Below are 20,180 nucleotides of genomic sequence, written 5' to 3' on the forward strand. Positions count from 1 at the left end.
GTTGATACTGGAGTTGACACACTGCTCGTTGTGGGGGAAGCTGTGGACGTTGTGTTGCTCATGGTGCTTGGAGTTGGAAGACACTCTGGTTTGTTGGGGGTGCAGCAGACACTGATCTCGTAGTTGAGGCAGACTGGCATTGGTATTATACCTCCTATCTGCTGATCTTTATTGTTACAGATGAGCCCTACGTTAACATTACATTCCACTTTCTGCCCTAAATCTGCAATGGAATGGCTAGGGAATTTCTCTGCTCGGCATGAAATATTCTCAACTTTTGCACACTCCCAGGAGGGGTATTTCTTGTAAATGTTCTCAAAGGTTTCGTAGTCACCACCATTCCTGTCAGAACCATCTGGGTAAGTCACATCGATCCAGTCTGTCCAGATGCACTCACACGCTGAGAGGAGACAACAAGACAGACAGTCAGAAACACACAGGGGAGAGACAACAATGCAGGGCACCAGCTCACACACAGGTGGTGCTCTGGGCATCCCCTGCACTCATTGGTGCCCCTCAGGCTGCTACTGCACTCAGCCAACACTGGCCGTAAGAAAGCTCAGTGGTGTGGCCAGGCCTCCCTTCTTGGCCCTAAAAACCACTCCTGGCCCAAATCAGGACACAGGCACTCATGAGTTATGTGTGTGTGCCCCAGCTGTGGGGCACACTGCTTTGTATGGACTCTCATCTGCAAAAAAACACACACCTAAGGCCCATACAGGAGGCAGAGTGTGGGACTAAGCAGAGACTCCTGCCACTCTCTCAGCTTCTTGGCCCATGCACATCACCTCAATATCTCATGGAGAAACTAACCACTGGGAAAGCAACTGACAACAGGGAGAGCAGGCACAGGACACATGCTGCTGACAAAGCCTCAGCTGCTTCCCAGCGCCTCCCAATAGCACACAGATTGCTGGAGACAAGCACCAACAGGTACGCTGGTAGAATCCAGCTGCCCAGAGCCTGTGTCTGTCAAAAGTGGCAATCTCAGCTCTGAAACCAATCCCCAAACTCTGCCAGCTAAAGCCGTGGAAGCATCCTACAGCCCAAACAGCTGGAAAGTAGCAGCAATGGCCACAGAAACAAAACAGGAGAGAAAGGCAACTAAGTCTGCACAGCTGTGCCCAAACAGAGCCTGAAATGCCACTGCCACAAACTTTAGCCCCACTCCAACTGCACACCTTGGGTCCAGAGACTACATTCTGGACAGCTGAAGGACAAGGTCCAATAGCAGCAAAAGCAACATTCCCATCACTTCAGTATCTGTCTAATCTGGGCACAAGTATGAAATACCTCCTTGGAGCATTGTTGAGGTAGGGAAGACAAGACCTTCTCCCAAGGTCCCCTAAATCCTTGCTCCTTTCAAACGGCCAAAACAAGGGCCAGGTTTAGCCACAGGTTGCCCAGAAATTACACCCATCCCTGATCCCTTCCTGAGCCACATATGGAGGTGCTCATGGATCTTCCCTACTCCCATAGCAAGGCCAGAAACAACAACAGAGCCAGAGAATTATTTGTTGGTACTGTAGTTGGAGGCACAGGGCTTTTGGTGGGAATTATTTGGTTTTTGAACATACGTGGAGGAGTTGGGACGGTTGGTGTAACAGTTGTTTCTGTTGTTGTTGTTGTCGTTGGCGCTCTGCTGGTGGTGGTGCTGGTGCTGGTGCTGGTAGTGGTGGTGGTCGTGGTCGTGGTGCTGCTGGGAGTCTTCAGGGACGTGGAAGTGGTTGTCCATTCCGATGTAGATGTGCTTGAAGTAGTTGAGAAGGTTGTTGATGAGCCTGTAACAGTTGTTGTTGTTGTCTTGGGGGTGCTGATGCTGGTGGTGCTGCTGGGTGGCATCGTGGTGCTGGAAGTGATGATGGGAGTTTCAGATGCTGTTGGAGTGGGAGTACTTGGTGTATGTGGTGGGCCTGGTGTCTTCGTAGGTGGGGCTGTTAGAAAAAGCAGAGACAGAGAAAAGAGACAAAGACACAAAGACATCAGTGGGACTCAACAGAAACTCAACAGAAGCTGCACATGAAGCAGCTGGCACAGAGCTACAGAGTCAGCCCACCCTTAGCACAACAAAGGTCCCCAGAATCAGCCCTTCCTTTCAGGCCATAGAAAGCAGAATCCTTGACATCCATGCACAGAGAGCATCATGGCCCTCCTCTCCGAGTGAAGAGATTAAAGATGGTGCTGGAAGGTGCTTCTCACAAAATCAGACAGACCAACCAATAGGCGAGGAGGAGCAATGCTTTGGATCTGGCTGGAGCTTTCTATCTCTGCCTCATTACTGGAACACCTCACTAATTCATGGACTAGGAGATAAGAGGGGAAGCTGGGAAGGAAGTATTCCCAGGAATATATTTGTGCCTGACTGGCATGTGATTCCCCCTGTATTTCAATGTCAACCTGATGCAGGGCTTCCCTGGGCACTAGTGGATCTCACCAGGTGAGGTGATAGCCAAAGATCAAAAGTTCACGGCAAGAGGCAATCTGCAGAGTGAAACTATTCCCTATAAAGTTGGCAGGAGAACCATTCCTTCTTACATGTTTAACAGCTGACAACAATTAACACACAGTGGGCATAGGGGGAGGAGAAATGGCTGAACCCAAACACAGCCTGAAATGCACTTCCACAAGACCAAGTCCCACTCCAATTGCACTCCACAGGTCCAGTGACTACATTCTGGCCAGCTGAAGGACACGATCCAACAGCTGCAAAAGCAATGTTACCCATTGGTTCAGCATCTGTCTAAGCTGGGCACCAACATGAAATACCATCTTGAAGCACTGTTGAGTCAGGAAAGATAAAACCTTCCCCAAGAACCCCTAAATCTTTGTTCTTTATGAAATAGCCAGCCCAAGGGCCCGATTTGGCCACAGGACTTTTCCCAGGACTCCCAGAAGTTACACCCATCCCTGATCCCATCTGGAGCCACATATGGAGGTGCTTCACGGACTTTCACTACTCCCACAGCAAGGCCAGACATGACAACAGAACCAGAGAATTTTTTGTTGATTCTGTTCCTGGGGGCAGAGGGGTTTTGGTGAGAATTATTGCTTTTGGGAACATACTTAGAGGAGTTGAGATGGTTGTGGTTGATCCAGGAACAGTGGTTGTGGTGCTCGGAGGGCTGGTGGTGGTGGTGAGAGTCTCCGGCGGTGAGGTAGGGGTTGTCGATTTTGGTGTGCTCAGTGTGGATGTGCTCTCTGTGCCTGTTAGGAACAGCAGGGTCAGAGAAAACAGACAAAGGCACAAAGGCATCAGTGGGACTCAATGTCAACTCAACAGAAGCTGTGCATGAGGCAGTTTTGCTGGGGGAGGTTTAAGTTGGATGTCAGGATGAATTTCTCCAGAGAACAAATGATTAGACACTGCAATGGACTAACCAAGGAGGAGGCAGAGCCACAGTGTCTGTTGGCTTTTAAGACAAAAGTGAATGTGGCACTTAGTGCCATCATCTAGGTGACATTGTGGTGTTCAGGCAAAGGTTGGATATGATGATCTCAGAGATCTTTTCCAACCCAACTGATTCTGTGAATATATTCCTGCCTGATCATCATGTGATATCCCTGTGGTGCTATGAAGGCCTGATGAATGACTTCCCTGGGCACTAGTGAATCTCATCATAGGCCACAGTTCACAGCAAGGGGCAGTCTGCAGAGAGAAATTGTTCTCAAAACTCTGGCAGGGGAATCCTTCCTTCCAACATCTATTACAACTGACAACTGTTAGCACTGACAGAACAAAGGAGAAAGCAAAAGGGGAAAAAACTTGGCACAGCGGTGCCCAAACAGAGCCTGATATGCTACTGCCACTAGATGAAGCCCTACTCCAATTGAGCTCCATGGATCCAGTGATTCCATTCTGGCCAGCAGAAGGATGGCCCGAAACCAGCGAAAGCAACATTTCTCATCAGTTTAACATCTCGCTAAGCTGTTTCACCAGTGTGAAACAACATCTTGGAGCCCTGTTGAGTCAGGGAAGCCAAGACAATCTTCCAATAACCCCTGAATTCTTATTCCTTATGAAACAGCGAGCCCAAAAGACCAGGTTTGGAACAGCCCATTTCCTCGACTACCTGGGAATTATACCCATCCCTGATCCTGTACAGGGACAGAAAGAGGTGGTTACGAACATTCATTACTCCAACAACAGAGGAACATGTGAGAGCACAAAATGTAAAAGTACCTGGAGTTGGTGTGGTGGTGGTATATGTTGGTGTGGGCGTGGATGTGCTTGGAGTAGTTGAGGAGGGTGTTGGTGATACAGTAACAGTTGTTGTGCTCGGGGTGCTGATGCTTGTGGTGCTGCTGGGGGCCATCGTGGTGCTGGCAGTGGTGGTGAGAGTCTCCGGCGGCGAGGTAGGGGTTGTCGATTCTGGTGTGCTTGGTGTGGATGGAGGTGTGCCTGTTAGAAACAGCAGGGACAGGGAAAACAGACAAAGCCACAAAGGCATCAGTAGGACTCACTGTGAACTCAACAGAAGCTGCACATCAGCCACAGACAGTGCCCACAGACATAGACAGGGCAGCCCACCCTTAGAACAACAAAGGACTCCAGAGCCAGCCCTCGTGTTGTGGCCATAGAAAGCAGAATCCTTGACATCCATCCAGGCCCTCCTCTCCTAGCTAGGAGACTGGGAATGGTGCTGGAAGATGCTTCTTACAACATGAGAATGGCCTACCAATAGGTAAGAAATGAAGAATGGCCTACCAATAGGTAAGAAATGAAGAATGGCCTACCAATAGGGATGGAATACCTCCTGGGAACACTGCTGAGTCAGGGAAGCAAAAACCGATTCCCCAGGATCCCTAAATAATTGTTCATTCTGAACCAGCCTGGACAAAAGGCTGGCCTTGGGCACATGACATTTCCTAGGATGTCCAGAAATTACACCCATCCCTGATCCCATCCAGAGCCACAAATGGAGCTACTCTCAGACCTTCAGTACTCCCAGTACAGTAGGTAAGGTCAGAAATGACAGAAGAAGCAGATAATTATTGGTTGGTTGTGCAGTTAGATGCAGAGGAATTTGGTGGGAATGACTACTGCTGGGAACATACTTCCAGGAGTTGAGACGGTTGTTGAAGATCCAGTAACCGTTGTTGTTGGTGTTGTTGTTGTGGTTGTGGTTGTGGTTGTGCTTGGAGGGCTGGTGGTGGTGGTGAGAGTCTCCGGCGGCGAGGTAGGGGTTGTCGATTCTGGTGTGCTTGGTGTGGATGGAGGTGTGCCTGTTAGAAACAGCAGGGACAGGGAAAACAGACAAAGCCACAAAGGCATCAGTAGGACTCACTGTGAACTCAACAGAAGCTGCACATCAAGCAGCAGCCACAGACATAGACAGGGCAGCCCACCCTTAGAACAACAAAGGACTCCAGAGCCAGCCCTCATGTTGTGGCCATAGAAAGCAGAATCCTTGACATCCATCCAGGCCCTCCTCTCCTAGCTAGGAGACTGGGAATGGTGCTGGAAGGTGCTTCTTACAACATGAGAATGGCCTACCAATAGGTAAGAAATGAAGAGCCGTAATGCTTTCAAACTTGCTGGAGCTTTCTAGCTCTGCCTCATTACCTGAACAGCTCATTAAACACTGGAGCAAGACCTGAGATGGGAACATGTGGTAAGGGGAAGGAAGCATGCACAGGAATATCTTGCTGCCCATTTGTCATGTGATTTTCCAGTGTCAGCCTGATTAAGGGCTCCCCAGTGTACTAGTGGATCTGGTCAGCCAAAGACCACAGCTCACAGCAAAGGGTAGTATGCAGACTGAAACTGTTCCCAAAAGCCTGGCAGAAGAATCCTTCTTTCTTACACCTAGAGTAGCTGAACACCATTAACAGTAGAGGGTAAGGGAGGAGTAGAAAGGTGGGAAACTACACACAGCTGTGCCCAAACAGAACCTGAAATGTAAGTGTCACAAGACCAAGTCCCACCCCACTTGCACTCCATGGGTCCAGTGACTACATTCTGGCCAGCTGAAGGATTAGGACCAACAGGGGTAAAAAAAACCTTTCCATTACTTCAGAATCTGTACAAGATGAGGCACCACGATGGAATACCTCCTGGGAACTCTGCTGAGTCAGGGAAGCAAAAACCGATTCCCCAGGATCCCTAAATAATTGTTCATTCTGAACCAGCCTGGACAAAAGGCTGGCCTTGGGCACATGACATTTCCTAGGATGTCCAGAAGTTATACCCATCCCTGATCCCATCCAGAGCCACAAATGGAGCTACTCTCAGACCTTCAGTACTCCCAGTACAGTAGGTAAGGTCAGAAATGACAGAAGAAGCAGATAATTATTGGTTGGTTGTGCAGTTAGATGCAGAGGAATTTGGTGGGACTGACTACTGCTGGGAACATACTTCCAGGAGTTGAGACGGTTGTTGAAGATCCAGTAACCGTTGTTGTTGGTGTTGTTGTTGTGGTTGTGCTTGGAGGGCTGGTGGTGGTGGTGAGAGTCTCCGGCGGCGAGGTAGGGGTTGTCGATTCTGGTGTGCTTGGTGTGGATGGAGGTGTGCCTGTTAGAAACAGCAGGGACAGGGAAAACAGACAAAGCCACAAAGGCATCAGTAGGACTCACTGTGAACTCAACAGAAGCTGCACATCAAGCAGCAGCCACAGACATAGACAGGGCAGCCCACCCTTAGAACAACAAAGGACTCCAGAGCCAGCCCTCGTGTTGTGGCCATAGAAAGCAGAATCCTTGACATCCATCCAGGCCCTCCTCTCCTAGCTAGGAGACTGGGAATGGTGCTGGAAGGTGCTTCTTACAACATGAGAATGGCCTACCAATAGGTAAGAAATGAAGAATGGCCTACCAATAGGGATGGAATACCTCCTGGGAACTCTGCTGAGTCAGGGAAGCAAAAACCGATTCCCCAGGATCCCTAAATAATTGTTCATTCTGAACCAGCCTGGACAAAAGGCTGGCCTTGGGCACATGACATTTCCTAGGATGTCCAGAAATTACACCCATCCCTGATCCCATCCAGAGCCACAAATGGAGCTACTCTCAGACCTTCAGTACTCCCAGTACAGTAGGTAAGGTCAGAAATGACAGAAGAAGCAGATAATTATTGGTTGGTTGTGCAGTTAGATGCAGAGGAATTTGATGGGAATGACTACTGCTGGGAACATACTTCCAGGAGTTGAGACAGTTGTTGAAGATCCAGTAACCGTTGTTGTTGGTGTTGTTGTTGTGGTTGTGGTTGTGGTTGTGCTTGGAGGGCTGGTGGTGGTGGTGAGAGTCTCCGGCGGCGAGGTAGGGGTTGTCGATTCTGGTGTGCTTGGTGTGGATGGAGGTGTGCCTGTTAGAAACAGCAGGGACAGGGAAAACAGACAAAGCCACAAAGGCATCAGTAGGACTCACTGTGAACTCAACAGAAGCTGCACATCAGCCACAGACAGTGCCCACAGACATAGACAGGGCAGCCCACCCTTAGAACAACAAAGGACTCCAGAGCCAGCCCTCGTGTTGTGGCCATAGAAAGCAGAATCCTTGACATCCATCCAGGCCCTCCTCTCCTAGCTAGGAGACTGGGAATGGTGCTGGAAGGTGCTTCTTACAACATGAGAATGGCCTACCAATAGGTAAGAAATGAAGAGCCATAATGCTTTCAAACTTGCTGGAGCTTTCTAGCTCTGCCTCATTACCTGAACAGCTCATTAAACACTGGAGCAAGACCTGAGATGGGAACATGTGGTAAGGGGAAGGAAGCATGCACAGGAATATCTTGCTGCCCATTTGTCATGTGATTTTCCAGTGTCAGCCTGATTAAGGGCTCCCCAATGCACTAGTGGATCTGGTCAGCCAAAGACCACAGCTCACAGCAAAGGGTAGTATGCAGACTGAAACTGTTCCCAAAAGCCTGGCAGAAGAATCCTTCTTTCTTACACCTAGAGTAGCTGAACACCATTAACAGTAGAGGGTAAGGGAGGAGTAGAAAGGTGGGAAACTACACACAGCTGTGCCCAAACAGAACCTGAAATGCAAGTGTCACAAGACCAAGTCCCACCCCACTTGCACTCCATGGGTCCAGTGACTACATTCTGGCCAGCTGAAGGATTAGGACCAACAGGGGTAAAAAAAACCTTTCCATTACTTCAGAATCTGTACAAGATGAGGCACCACGATGGAATACCTCCTGGGAACTCTGCTGAGTCAGGGAAGCAAAAACCGATTCCCCAGGATCCCTAAATAATTGTTCATTCTGAACCAGCCTGGACAAAAGGCTGGCCTTGGGCACATGACATTTCCTAGGATGTCCAGAAGTTATACCCATCCCTGATCCCATCCAGAGCCACAAATGGAGCTACTCTCAGACCTTCAGTACTCCCAGTACAGTAGGTAAGGTCAGAAATGACAGAAGAAGCAGATAATTATTGGTTGGTTGTGCAGTTAGATGCAGAGGAATTTGGTGGGACTGACTACTGCTGGGAACATACTTCCAGGAGTTGAGACGGTTGTTGAAGATCCAGTAACCGTTGTTGTTGGTGTTGTTGTTGTTGTTGTGGTTGTGGTTGTGGTTGTGCTTGGAGGGCTGGTGGTGGTGGTGAGAGTCTCCGGCGGCGAGGTAGGGGTTGTCGATTCTGGTGTGCTTGGTGTGGATGGAGGTGTGCCTGTTAGAAACAGCAGGGACAGAGAAAACAGACAAAGCCACAAAGGCATCAGAAGGACTCACTGTGAACTCAACAGAAGCTGCACATCAAGCAGCAGCCACAGACATAGACAGGGCAGCCCACCCTTAGAACAACAAAGGTCCCCAGAGCCAGCCCTCGTGTTCTGGCCATAAAAAGCAGAATCCTTGACATCCATGCACACACAAGGTCACAGCCCTCCTCTCCTAGCTAGGAGACTGCGGATAGTGCTAGAAGGCAGTTCTCACAAAATCAGAGAGATCTACCTATAGGGAAGAGAGGAGGAAGAGTAATGCTTTTCATCTACTGGGGACTTCCCATCTCTACCTCATTACCTGAACACCTCACTAAGCTCATGGAGTAAGAGCTGAGATGGGAATCTGTGGTCAGGGAAGGACGTATGCACAGTAAAAAGAGGATCAAGTTCTCCACTGGAAAGGAGGACATAGAGACCTATATTCTTGCTTCTTCTGAAACAACCAGCCCAAGGACCACCTTTGGGGAAAAGCCATTTCAGGGGATACAGAACAATTAGTTCAATCTCAGATCCCAGAGAGGGGCACAAATGGAGGTGCTCACAGACCTTCAGTTCTCCACAGCAAGGAAACACATGAGAGCACAGATCAGAGAAGTACCTGGAGTTGGTTTGGTGGTGGTGGTGGTGTATGTTGGTGTGGGCGTGGATGTGCTTGAAGTAGTTGAAACCGGTGTTGTTGAGACAGGAGCAGTTGTTGTTGTTGTCTGTGAGGTGCTGCCACTAGTGGTGGTGCTGCTGGGGGGCATTGTGGTGGTGGTGGTGGTGGTGGTGGTGGTGGTGGTAGAGCTGTGAGTCTCCACTGGTATTGACGTTGGAGCGGTGGTTGATACTGGAGTTGACACACTGCTCGTTGTGGGGGAAGCTGTGGACGTTGTGTTGCTCATGGTGCTTGGAGTTGGAAGACACTCTGGTTTGTTGGGGGTGCAGCAGACACTGATCTCGTAGTTGAGGCAGACTGGCATTGGTATTATACCTCCTATCTGCTGATCTTTATTGTTACAGATGAGCCCTACGTTAACATTACATTCCACTTTCTGCCCTAAATCTGCAATGGAATGGCTAGGGAATTTCTCTGCTCGGCATGAAATATTCTCAACTTTTGCACACTCCCAGGAGGGGTATTTCTTGTAAATGTTCTCAAAGGTTTCGTAGTCACCACCATTCCTGTCAGAACCATCTGGGTAAGTCACATCGATCCAGTCTGTCCAGATGCACTCACACGCTGAGAGGAGACAACAAGACAGACAGTCAGAAACACACAGGGGAGAGACAACAATGCAGGGCACCAGCTCACACACAGGTGGTGCTCTGGGCATCCCCTGCACTCAGTGGTGCCCCTCAGGCTGCTACTGCACTCAGCCAACACTGGCCGTAAGAAAGCTCAGTGGTGTGGCCAGGCCTCCCTTCTTGGCCCTAAAAACCACTCCTGGCCCAAATCAGGACACAGGCACTCATGAGTTATGTGTGTGTGCCCCAGCTGTGGGGCACACTGCTTTGTATGGACTCTCATCTGCAAAAAAACACACACCTAAGGCCCATACAGGAGGCAGAGTGTGGGACTAAGCAGAGACTCCTGCCACTCTCTCAGCTTCTTGGCCCATGCACATCACCTCAATATCTCATGGAGAAACTAACCACTGGGAAAGCAACTGACAACAGGGAGAGCAGGCACAGGACACATGCTGCTGACAAAGCCTCAGCTGCTTCCCAGCGCCTCCCAATAGCACACAGATTGCTGGAGACAAGCACCAACAGGTACGCTGGTAGAATCCAGCTGCCCAGAGCCTGTGTCTGTCAAAAGTGGCAATCTCAGCTCTGAAACCAATCCCCAAACTCTGCCAGCTAAAGCCGTGGAAGCATCCTACAGCCCAAACAGCTGGAAAGTAGCAGCAATGGCCACAGAAACAAAACAGGAGAGAAAGGCAACTAAGTCTGCACAGCTGTGCCCAAACAGAGCCTGAAATGCCACTGCCACAAACTTTAGCCCCACTCCAACTGCACACCTTGGGTCCAGAGACTACATTCTGGACAGCTGAAGGACAAGGTCCAATAGCAGCAAAAGCAACATTCCCATCACTTCAGTATCTGTCTAATCTGGGCACAAGTATGAAATACCTCCTTGGAGCATTGTTGAGGCAGGGAAGACAAGACCTTCTCCCAAGGTCCCCTAAATCCTTGCTCCTTTCAAACGGCCAAAACAAGGGCCAGGTTTAGCCACAGGTTGCCCAGAAATTACACCCATCCCTGATCCCTTCCTGAGCCACATATGGAGGTGCTCATGGATCTTCCCTACTCCCATAGCAAGGCCAGAAACAACAACAGAGCCAGAGAATTATTTGTTGGTACTGTAGTTGGAGGCACAGGACTTTTGGTGGGAATTATTTGGTTTTCGAACATACGTGGAGGAGTTGGGACGGTTGGTGTAACAGTTGTTTCTGTTGTTGTTGTCGTTGGCGCTCTGCTGGTGGTGGTGCTGGTGCTGGTGCTGGTAGTGGTGGTGGTCGTGGTGCTCCTGAGAGTCTCCAGGGACGTGGAAGTGGTTGTAGGGGATGTAGGGGCTGCTGTGCTTGTTGTGCCTGTTGGAAACAGCAGGGACAGAGAAAAGAGACAAAGGCACAAAGGCGTCAGTGGGATTCAGTATGAACTGAACAGAATCTGTGCATGAGGCAGTTGCCACAGACCTAGACATATCAGGCGATGCTTAGAACAACAAAGATCCCTAGCAGCAACCCTTCCTTTCTGGCCTCAAAGTGAAGAATCCTTTACATCCATGCACAGAAAGCATGATGGCCCTCCTTTCCTAGCTAGGAGATTTGGGATGCTGCTGGAAGCTGCTTCTCACCAAATCACAGAAGTCTACCAATAGGTAAGCGATGAGGAGGAGTAATGCCTTTTTATGTTGCTGTCACTTTCTATCTCTGCCTCACTTCCTGAGCACCTTGCAAATCCTTGCAGTAAGAGCTGTGTGGTGAATTCATTGTCAGAGATGGTAGAGTGAAGAGGAATAAGTTCCTGCCTGACTGTCATGAAATTTCCCTCTGGTGGAATGTCAGCCTGATGAAGGGCTTCCCAGAGTTCTAGCAGATGTCATCAGCAAAAGGCTACAGTTCACAGGAAGTGGCATTTTTGTGGGTAAGTTTCCAAAAGTGTCCCAGTGTAATCCTTGCTTCTAAGATCTAGAACCATTGTCATCCACTTTTACTGACATGCCAAAGGAAGAGGAGCAAGGGCAGAAAGTCTGCCCAGCTGTTCCTAGAATGACAGTGTCGCAGGCTAAAGTCTCACTCCAATTGCCCTCCATGTGTGGGTCCAGTGACTACATTCTGGCCAGTTGAAGGACAAGGTCCAACAGCAGGAAAATCAACAATTTTCATCAGTTCAGCATCTGTCTAAGCTGGGCACCAGCATTTTGAGTCAGAGAAGCCAAGACCTTCACCCTAGAACCCCTAAATCCTTGTTCTTCTTAACCAGCTGGCCAAAAGGCCAGCTTTGAGCGCAGGGCACAGGGCACTTGAGGGGATGAACAGTAATTCCTCCAATCTGCAGTCCCATGGAGACACACTAAAGGAGGGGCCAAGGCAACATCATTTCTCCCATAGCAAAGGAACACATCAGAGAACAGTCCAGAGAAGTACCTGGAGTTGGTGTGGTGGTGGTGTATGTTGGTGTTGGTGAGGATGTGCTTGAAGAAGTTGAGGTGGGCATTGTTGATCCAGTAGTAGTGGTTGTTGTTGTCGGGGTGCTGGTGGTGGTGGTGAGAGTCTCCGGCGGCGAGGTAATGGTTGTTGATTGTGGTGTGCTTGGTGTGGATGGAGATGGGGCTGTTAGAAAGAACAGGGACAGAGAAAACAGACAAAGCCACAAAGGCATCAGTGGGACTCAATAGGAACTGAACAGAAGCTGTGCATGAGGCAGTTGCCACAGAGCTAGAGAGGTCAGCTCACCCTTAGCACTGCAAAGGTCCCTAGCACCAGCCCTCCCTTTCTGTCCCCAGAAAGGCATACTGCTGGAAAGTGTTTCTCACAAAATCAGCAAGACCATGTCAGCCTGAAGAATGAAGCCTGTGCAACCCCACCCAGATAATGCCTCTAGCAAGCAATAGGAGTTAGAAGCATGGCCTACTCTTTTCTCACACAGCAAGTCCTTCTTGGAATATTGTCTCCAGCAGAAACTTGAAAGTCCAAACTCTCCTAAGACTTCCTTGCAGATCAACATTTTCTAGGATTGTGACCTGCCTTTAGTAGCCAACAGCCCTATATTTCTCCAAAGGCAAAGATCATGGAGTATTTTTTGGTTAAATACCTGGAGTTGTTGAAGTTAATGGAGTGAGGACTGATGGTGTATACTCACATGTTGTGGAATGGATGTCTATGGGCCTGGTGGTAGTTTCTGTTGAAGTCCTGGTTGTAGTGGTGCTGGGTATTGTTGTCTGGGTGGTGGTTGAAGTTGAAGGTACAGTAGGTGTAGTTGTATGCCCACAAGGAATTTCTTGCCACTCACAACAGTTTACTCTGATTTCATAATTATAGCAAAGTGGCCACATAGTTACATCTTGCTCATCATTTTTACAGATTAGCCCATATGTAACATTGCACTCTACTTTCTGACCAAGTTCTTCCAAGCTCACATCAGGTTTATCCTTAGCCCTGCATTCAATTTTTTCAGGAGCTGTACATATTTTGTTTCCATGTTTTCTTATTTCATCATATGTTTCGTAGTCACCACCACCTTCTTCAGGTTTACTAACATCAAACCACTCAGTCCAATCACAGATTAATTCTGTGACTATGCATGGAGCTGCAAGAAAAGACAAAGGTTTCAGACTTTACAGAGAACATCCTAAGAAGATCCATTTTTTATTTTCTTCCATTAAGGACTAGAGGATGCATTGCAATTTGTAATCTTTCCAAATAGAATATACAGAATAAAATTGGTTCTGTATTACAAGGTCTTTAAACTGGAAGTTTTGCATCAAGATAAAATCATCAAGCTGAAGCCTTTAAAGGTCCTTCTTCTCTGGAAGGACCTATATACTAACAGCACTTTTGAAATTACAAAAAAAAATTATTCATTTTTTGTTTAAAATATATTTTCTTCTGTACTGATTGCCTTTAATTTACTCTTCATTGTTTTGTATTTATAACTTACTTGTAGTGACTGGACGGCTTGTAGTGGAAACTGAAATAGAACAAAAAGAGATTATCATTTCAAAAGAAATATAATAGTATTTTTTTTGCTGACACTCCTAACATTATTTCTACTATCCCATTAGGATATTGAAAAGCTAACATTTTTTTTTTTCAAAAATAGGAAGGCACCCTATACATTTATACTTAAAATTTCTTTCATGAGAAATAAATCAACTCAAAATGCTAAAAGTCTTTCTTAGTGTGGTGTGATAAAACAATCCATAAATATTGCTCTATCTGTGTCAACTATAATCCCATATAATTGTACATTCTATATTTAAAATATTTTCCTTAAAGGAAACAATTTTTAGATCACATCTGTATTGATGATTTACCTGTGGTGGTGGTGGTGGTGGTGGTGGTAAGAGTACTGTGAGGGGAGAAGGTTGAAATGGTTGTAGGCGAAGATGTTGGACAGAGATAGACTTCACCAGGAACTATAGAGCCATTTTCTGCACAAATGTAGCTTACACATGTGTCACCGTCCTGTACAACTCCCACAATAGCACCCTCTTCATAACTTGTTCCATTGATGACACAAGGACATCCTGTAAAGAAAGAGCTTTACTGTGCAATTTTTCTACTACCATGTAAGAGGCAGAGGCAAAATACTTATGGACAAGAGAGCATTTACATGAGTCATGCATGTTTTTCAGCTTCTGTTCCTGGAGCTTAGATCTACTATATTGTGCTAATTTATCTTTACATTTAAAGCAATGTTAGAACATATTTAATCAAGTCCTGAATAAAATGCCTGGTGGTACAGACTTAGAAAGTAGGTTTTAAAATGTTCTAAGAGAAATAATAATTGAAATTTACTGTCTGACAGTTTTATATTAATAACTACATGTTCAGAAAGTGCTAACTTGTAGTGAAATCCATTAGTTTGGATGTGGGACGTGGGGAGAAAGACCGAAAGGGCATGAGAAAAAGGTTTAAGCGGAAGTATTAACAGCAAAGTTCAAAAAAAGTGCTGCCAAATTTTCTTTAGTCCCAACTTTCACTAGCACTGGAAAGAATTATTCTAAATCAATACTAAGCCTTTGTAAAGTCAGACAGAGCAGTTCTGTGCATTTGCGTTTCTTTTTGTTTCCCGAAAAAACCAAATGTTATTTACCTGGGACTGGTTTACATTCTATGGATCCTGATGGGACACAGATACTAAAAGAAAAATTTTCAAAAATTAAAATGTTGCTGATGTTTTATTGCACCTATTAGCAGAATCAAGAGCACAGAAACACAGATATTTGTCACTTGATCTTCATTCACACTACTGCATATTTTTCTGGGTATATTTTGTAGTATTGCCTACCATTTTTCTTTCAAACTAAGTCACCACTTTCAGTTCAATTGCGAGTTGCAATACTGCAATAAGAGTAGAACTGTTTTGCAAAGTGAACTTTCAGCTAGATCAGATTATTCTCTGGTCACCAAGTGGAGCCAGAGGTGTAAGTGCTGTCATTGCTAACACTAAGCATGAAGAGTTAGGACTCAACTATCTCTTTCAGGGCAAGAGTATTTCAGACTACAGTGATTTTGAAGTCCCAGTTTTAAGTGAGAATGCAAGGCAGAGTAGCCTCTCTTCCCAAAAAGTAGTGAGAATTGAAAGGTTGTTTTAGAAGTTCATTGAGGTTTCATTGTATAATTTATGACAGTTGACAGGTATAATTACTGAATTTGCTAATACATTTATTATAATAACACTACCAACCTAAAATATGGATTATTATGGGTTTGGAAAATTATGAAATGCAAGAATATATCAGCTCTTCAGCTGAAGTTGCATCTCTATTTGTTTGAGGCCCAGTAAAGTAAATTAAGGACTCTGCATACACTAATTATTTCCTGAATTACTGCAAGTAATTTTTATATACCATATTGTACAGTTGTCTTCTGTGGGTACTTCTTGTCCAGGGGTTACATGGGTTCCATCCTCGAGGTAACATCCACATTGATCTTCAGTCACACATTGCTTTGTCTCTTCATTATAAATAGGCTTGTCCTTAGGGCATCTGGGGTAGCAACCTTTTGATGACAGGTAGAACAGAATAAGGGTGAAGAAAAAGTACAAAAAGTTACTTTTGTACCTTTTGAAGGTAAACTATTCTCACTGAATCAAGCATAGTGAAAGAAATCTAAAACTTCCCATTCAAATCAAGCTGTGGACAATTAGTCTTTCCAAAAGACTTCTACAGTTCTCATTGATAATAGTGGTGTGAGGAGGATTAAGTAAGAAGTTTTTTTATGAAAACTAGTAAAGTTTCTTTTTCTTAGTTCAATATCTTGGAGAAACCCCTAATACATACTCATTTCTATGGGCAACTAGTAGTTTTAAGACAAAGAAACACCCCAATTTTTGTATAGATCACTATATCAATAATACTTTTGTGCGGAATACGGAAGCAGATTCACTAACAAACAGGTTTTCCACTACATTTCTTGGAACATTAGGCCTTGTTTATATGCCTAGAATACACCAGGTATCTCTACCTCAAGCAGATAATTTATCTGTGTTTTTCTTTACCCACAGGCAGTGATCCAAACTTTACTGCAAGGAATTAATTGACTGTCAATTGTCATTCAATTTTTCATGTAAATACACTTTAAAATATTATTCTGTTGTTATTACTATTATTATGATATTTCCTTCCTCCAAATAACCACTTATTAAGTCCAATTATTAATGACATGAAGTTCTCTTTTTACTGTACTGAAGTTCTAAATAGAGTTTAAACTGAAGCACCATGTAATTAGCTGGTACTTAAAAGTCACTTTATACTGACAGACTGTACTTAAGATGTCCTAACAAAAATAGGTGTGCTCTAAATTTCTATTGAAATTAAGCAACAAAAATAATTCAGAAATATAATTGGATATATAATAATCTGCCTTCTGACACTTCCCAAATCTTATCCATCTAAGAATATAAGATAATTTATTTTAAAATACAGACGCTTCTTGGGTTTTTAAAAAATATTTTGGTTGGGGATTTTAGTTGATTTTTTAGTAGGGTTTTTTGGTGTGTTTTTTGGGTTTTTTGTTTTTTGAGGGTTTTTTTTTTCTGTTTTGCTTTGTTTGGTTTTGTTCGGTTTGGTTTGTTCTGTTTCTCTTGAGTTTTCATTTGTTTGATTTTTTTCTTTCAATTTTTTTACTAGCAGTTCAAATCAAAGTCAAATTCAAGGCATTTCTTGCCAATCCCTAAACTGGAGATAACTTCTTCCAGTACAGACCAAAAAGACTTTATGGCTAAAAATACAGCTTCTTTCTCCAGCTTCACCATGTACTAAACCAGGAGATACTTGCTAAGTCTTTCACATTCTTGGATCATTGCAGTCCTTTTAATGTGAAATTCCTGTTCCATTATCAACCACAAGGACTGTCACCTACTAATATCTCATCTGCAAAGGAAATAGAATCTCCAGTATGAATCCAATATAAAGCAGCATCAGTGTGTCTGCTATGAAAGATATTTTCCAGTGTAAAGGTAGGTGAATGTTGCAGACTAATCTAGTAAAGGCAAGATCTGATACATAAAAAATGATAAGGTTAAAAATACCCAACTATCAGTGACTTGCTTCTTTGTCATATCAAAGATTTTCCTGCTTTTAAAATACTTTTGCATGGGATTCAAAATAACCATGATGTAATAATAATGCATGTTTCAGGATATTATCCAAGCAGAGAACTAGTTTTGTGGCTGACAGCAATGTAACTATCACCCATTGATGTTAATAAATAATACCTTACATTATAGGAAACATTTATGTAAGACTGGAGGCAAACTCAACATAGTAGATTTAGGAACATCTCATCAAGTTGACTGACTAGTCCATAATTATTAAAAGATATCTGAACAAAGACATCTTACACAAAACACAATATAAAGTGGCAAGGAATTTATTACCTTCCAGTAATGGTACTGTAAAGTTGGTGCTGACATTATTGATCATCTTGCAGGTTGTGATATTACTGCCACAAGGCTCATAGTGCCAGTCACACTCATTGCGAGGGTTGTAGTAGTCACAGAATATCGCTGATGAGAAAAGAGAGAAGCTGATTAAAAACAAGGTTAACAGAATGCACTTCTGAGCAGGCCTTTAAAGGTACAAGCTATATCAATCTACAAATTAAGCTGGCCAAATTTCTCTTAAGGTAAAAGACCTGGACTTTCTGCTACTCTGCTTAAATTTAAGATACATCAAAACACTGGTGCCCAAGACTGAAATTTTAAATATTCAGGCTATTGGGTAAAAATGCTTCAAATCATAAAGAAAAACTATTTTTAAAAATTAGTTTCATTTAAAATTAAAGGTATAGTTCTGACAGTATTTTTCTTCCATAGCTACTAGCAAACTCCTAAATATTTTTCAATTTCATACAAAATAGTTCCATCTTGCTGTATCACACAGGCTGAAAGTCCAAGAGGAAGCATATGAGCCACTATGAATACAACTTAAATTCAGCTTAGATGACTAGAGACAGAGGAAGGAGTTTTTATTAACTTATATATCAGAGCTGAATTAAACTTGCAATTTTTGTTTCACTGGATTCTTACACTTAAAAGCTCCAATTAGTCCAAATTCTTAATCTGAATTATTTTTTTAAAATTTAAAAATTATATATTTCCATTACTTAGAATCTCAAAATTTTGATTTGAGCGCTTTTTGGGTAATATTAATTTAAATACTATTTTACATTAATTTGTGATGTACTGGTATGAGTACTAGCACCACTAATGGACGTAACACTGATTAGGTTCAGGGCTGCAGCATGGGAGTGCTATATACTTTTTTCTAAAATCAAATTCTGAGTAATTTGAACAACTGGAAGAGAAGAGAAGAGAAGAGAAGAGAAGAGAAGAGAAGAGAAGAGAAGAGAAGAGAAGAGAAGAGAAGAGAAGAGAAGAGAAGAGCTAGGCTGAACAGAAGACAGTTGAAATATACAAATTTACTAGCCTGTTTGTTCCCTGATATGCTGAGAAAAGGTTTCACCAAGTAGCCAGCATGACCTTGCAGTGACAGTACTAATGATTTATTTGACAGGCTTTCTGACAGCAGCTAGAAAGATACAGTTGTGTTTATCTGTTACTCACGGCAGATATCAGGAGTTCTCCAGAAAACACAGGCCTCAGCCTTGATGCACTCTTGGGCATACGCTGCAACTGCAGAGCAGAAGCACTCGCAGTCCCCACCGCTGTCACAGGAGCAGGCATCATGAACACAAGCCTCATAGTAAGGAAGTGGGTCCACCTGTCAGGGGAAGAAATGATGTTCCAGTTCATCTCCAAATTAGTTTTCAAACTAATATGTTTGAGAGCTCTTGTTATATGAGAATTGAGCTAGGAAGGAATGAGACTGTGTCTAAGAGTTACCAAATCACAAACACTTACAGGCTTGAAGCTGCTCAATATGTTTTGGGGAATAATAGACTTAAAATAATATAGCTCCTTCATAAGTTGCTATGACTGAAAAAACAAAGAGTCCTTGGCAGTGCTCACATTTTCTAATAGATTTCCATTTTAGTGGTCCCAAAACCAAGCTGAATTGATGCCAGTGAAATCTTATCTTCCAGCAAGCTTTGCCAACCAAATGGTGAACAATGTCAGAAAGGCTGCATTCACAGCAAATATGAAGCATGCAATTTTGTGCCTATCAGTTTTTGGAGTTTATCCAATGCACATTTTAAAAAGCTTTTTTTTTATTTGAGACTGCAAGAGGAAAAACATAGACTGGATTTTTGTTGCTGAAGTAAACCACATGGAAATATGTAACAAATTAATTAAATTAATAATTGTTTGTGACTTTTCCACTGTGAGTTAAGAACAAATTGTTGTTAATATTACTATGCATCAGGAAAGAGGTGAGAAATAAAGAGGAGTGCTCTCTGTGCACTGTACTCTGGAAGCTGTGGGCTGTCACAGTGTTTGCTGTGACAATTTGGAGGCACAGTACCAGCAGCTGTCTGTGTAAACTATGTGATGTCAGTGGTGTCTAAAAAGATCCTTTTGTGGATTGAATACTACAAGAAGTAGTAGCCTCTTCAACAACCACCTTTCATGTTTAGTACGAATTTCCATCAGGAGATGGATCTGATGATTGTAAGGTCCTTCAGTACTTGTAATTCTGACTGTCTCTCAACAAGACATGGTGCAACACAGGCCTGTTCAGGATACATTTTTGAAGCTAACTTGCAGAGTAGTAGCAGTGAAACTGTGGTGATGAATATGGGTTTGTACAGCTGGGGCTGTCACCACCACTGACACAGTCCCATTGCCACAGAGACTCAGACTGCTTTGACTAAGGCCACATGAAACTTCTGACACCT

At 44.3% G+C, this 20,180-nt stretch overlaps 1 protein-coding gene across 1 annotated transcript in view; it reads right to left on the reverse strand.

Annotated features, from left to right (window-relative positions):
- MUC2 (mucin 2, oligomeric mucus/gel-forming) overlaps positions 1–20,180 on the reverse strand; it is a 59,046-nt gene that overhangs the window by 20,939 nt on the left and 17,927 nt on the right. Inside the window, exons 24-39 of the mRNA XM_077180551.1 lie at positions 18,949–19,105; positions 17,761–17,889; positions 15,731–15,881; positions 14,974–15,017; positions 14,192–14,404; positions 13,816–13,824; positions 13,018–13,464; positions 9,266–9,889; positions 8,439–8,612; positions 7,133–7,300; positions 6,356–6,511; positions 5,056–5,223; positions 4,181–4,399; positions 3,064–3,204; positions 1,578–1,934; positions 9–400 (exon numbers count right to left, since the gene is read on the reverse strand). Coding sequence (XP_077036666.1) covers positions 9–400; positions 1,578–1,934; positions 3,064–3,204; positions 4,181–4,399; positions 5,056–5,223; positions 6,356–6,511; positions 7,133–7,300; positions 8,439–8,612; positions 9,266–9,889; positions 13,018–13,464; positions 13,816–13,824; positions 14,192–14,404; positions 14,974–15,017; positions 15,731–15,881; positions 17,761–17,889; positions 18,949–19,105 — 3,549 coding nt within the window. The remainder of the gene's footprint in view (positions 1–8; positions 401–1,577; positions 1,935–3,063; positions 3,205–4,180; positions 4,400–5,055; positions 5,224–6,355; positions 6,512–7,132; positions 7,301–8,438; positions 8,613–9,265; positions 9,890–13,017; positions 13,465–13,815; positions 13,825–14,191; positions 14,405–14,973; positions 15,018–15,730; positions 15,882–17,760; positions 17,890–18,948; positions 19,106–20,180) is intronic.

The sequence above is a fragment of the Agelaius phoeniceus genome, chromosome 6, assembly GCF_051311805.1.
Source record: "Agelaius phoeniceus isolate bAgePho1 chromosome 6, bAgePho1.hap1, whole genome shotgun sequence".
NCBI classification, from domain to species: domain Eukaryota; kingdom Metazoa; phylum Chordata; class Aves; order Passeriformes; family Icteridae; genus Agelaius; species Agelaius phoeniceus.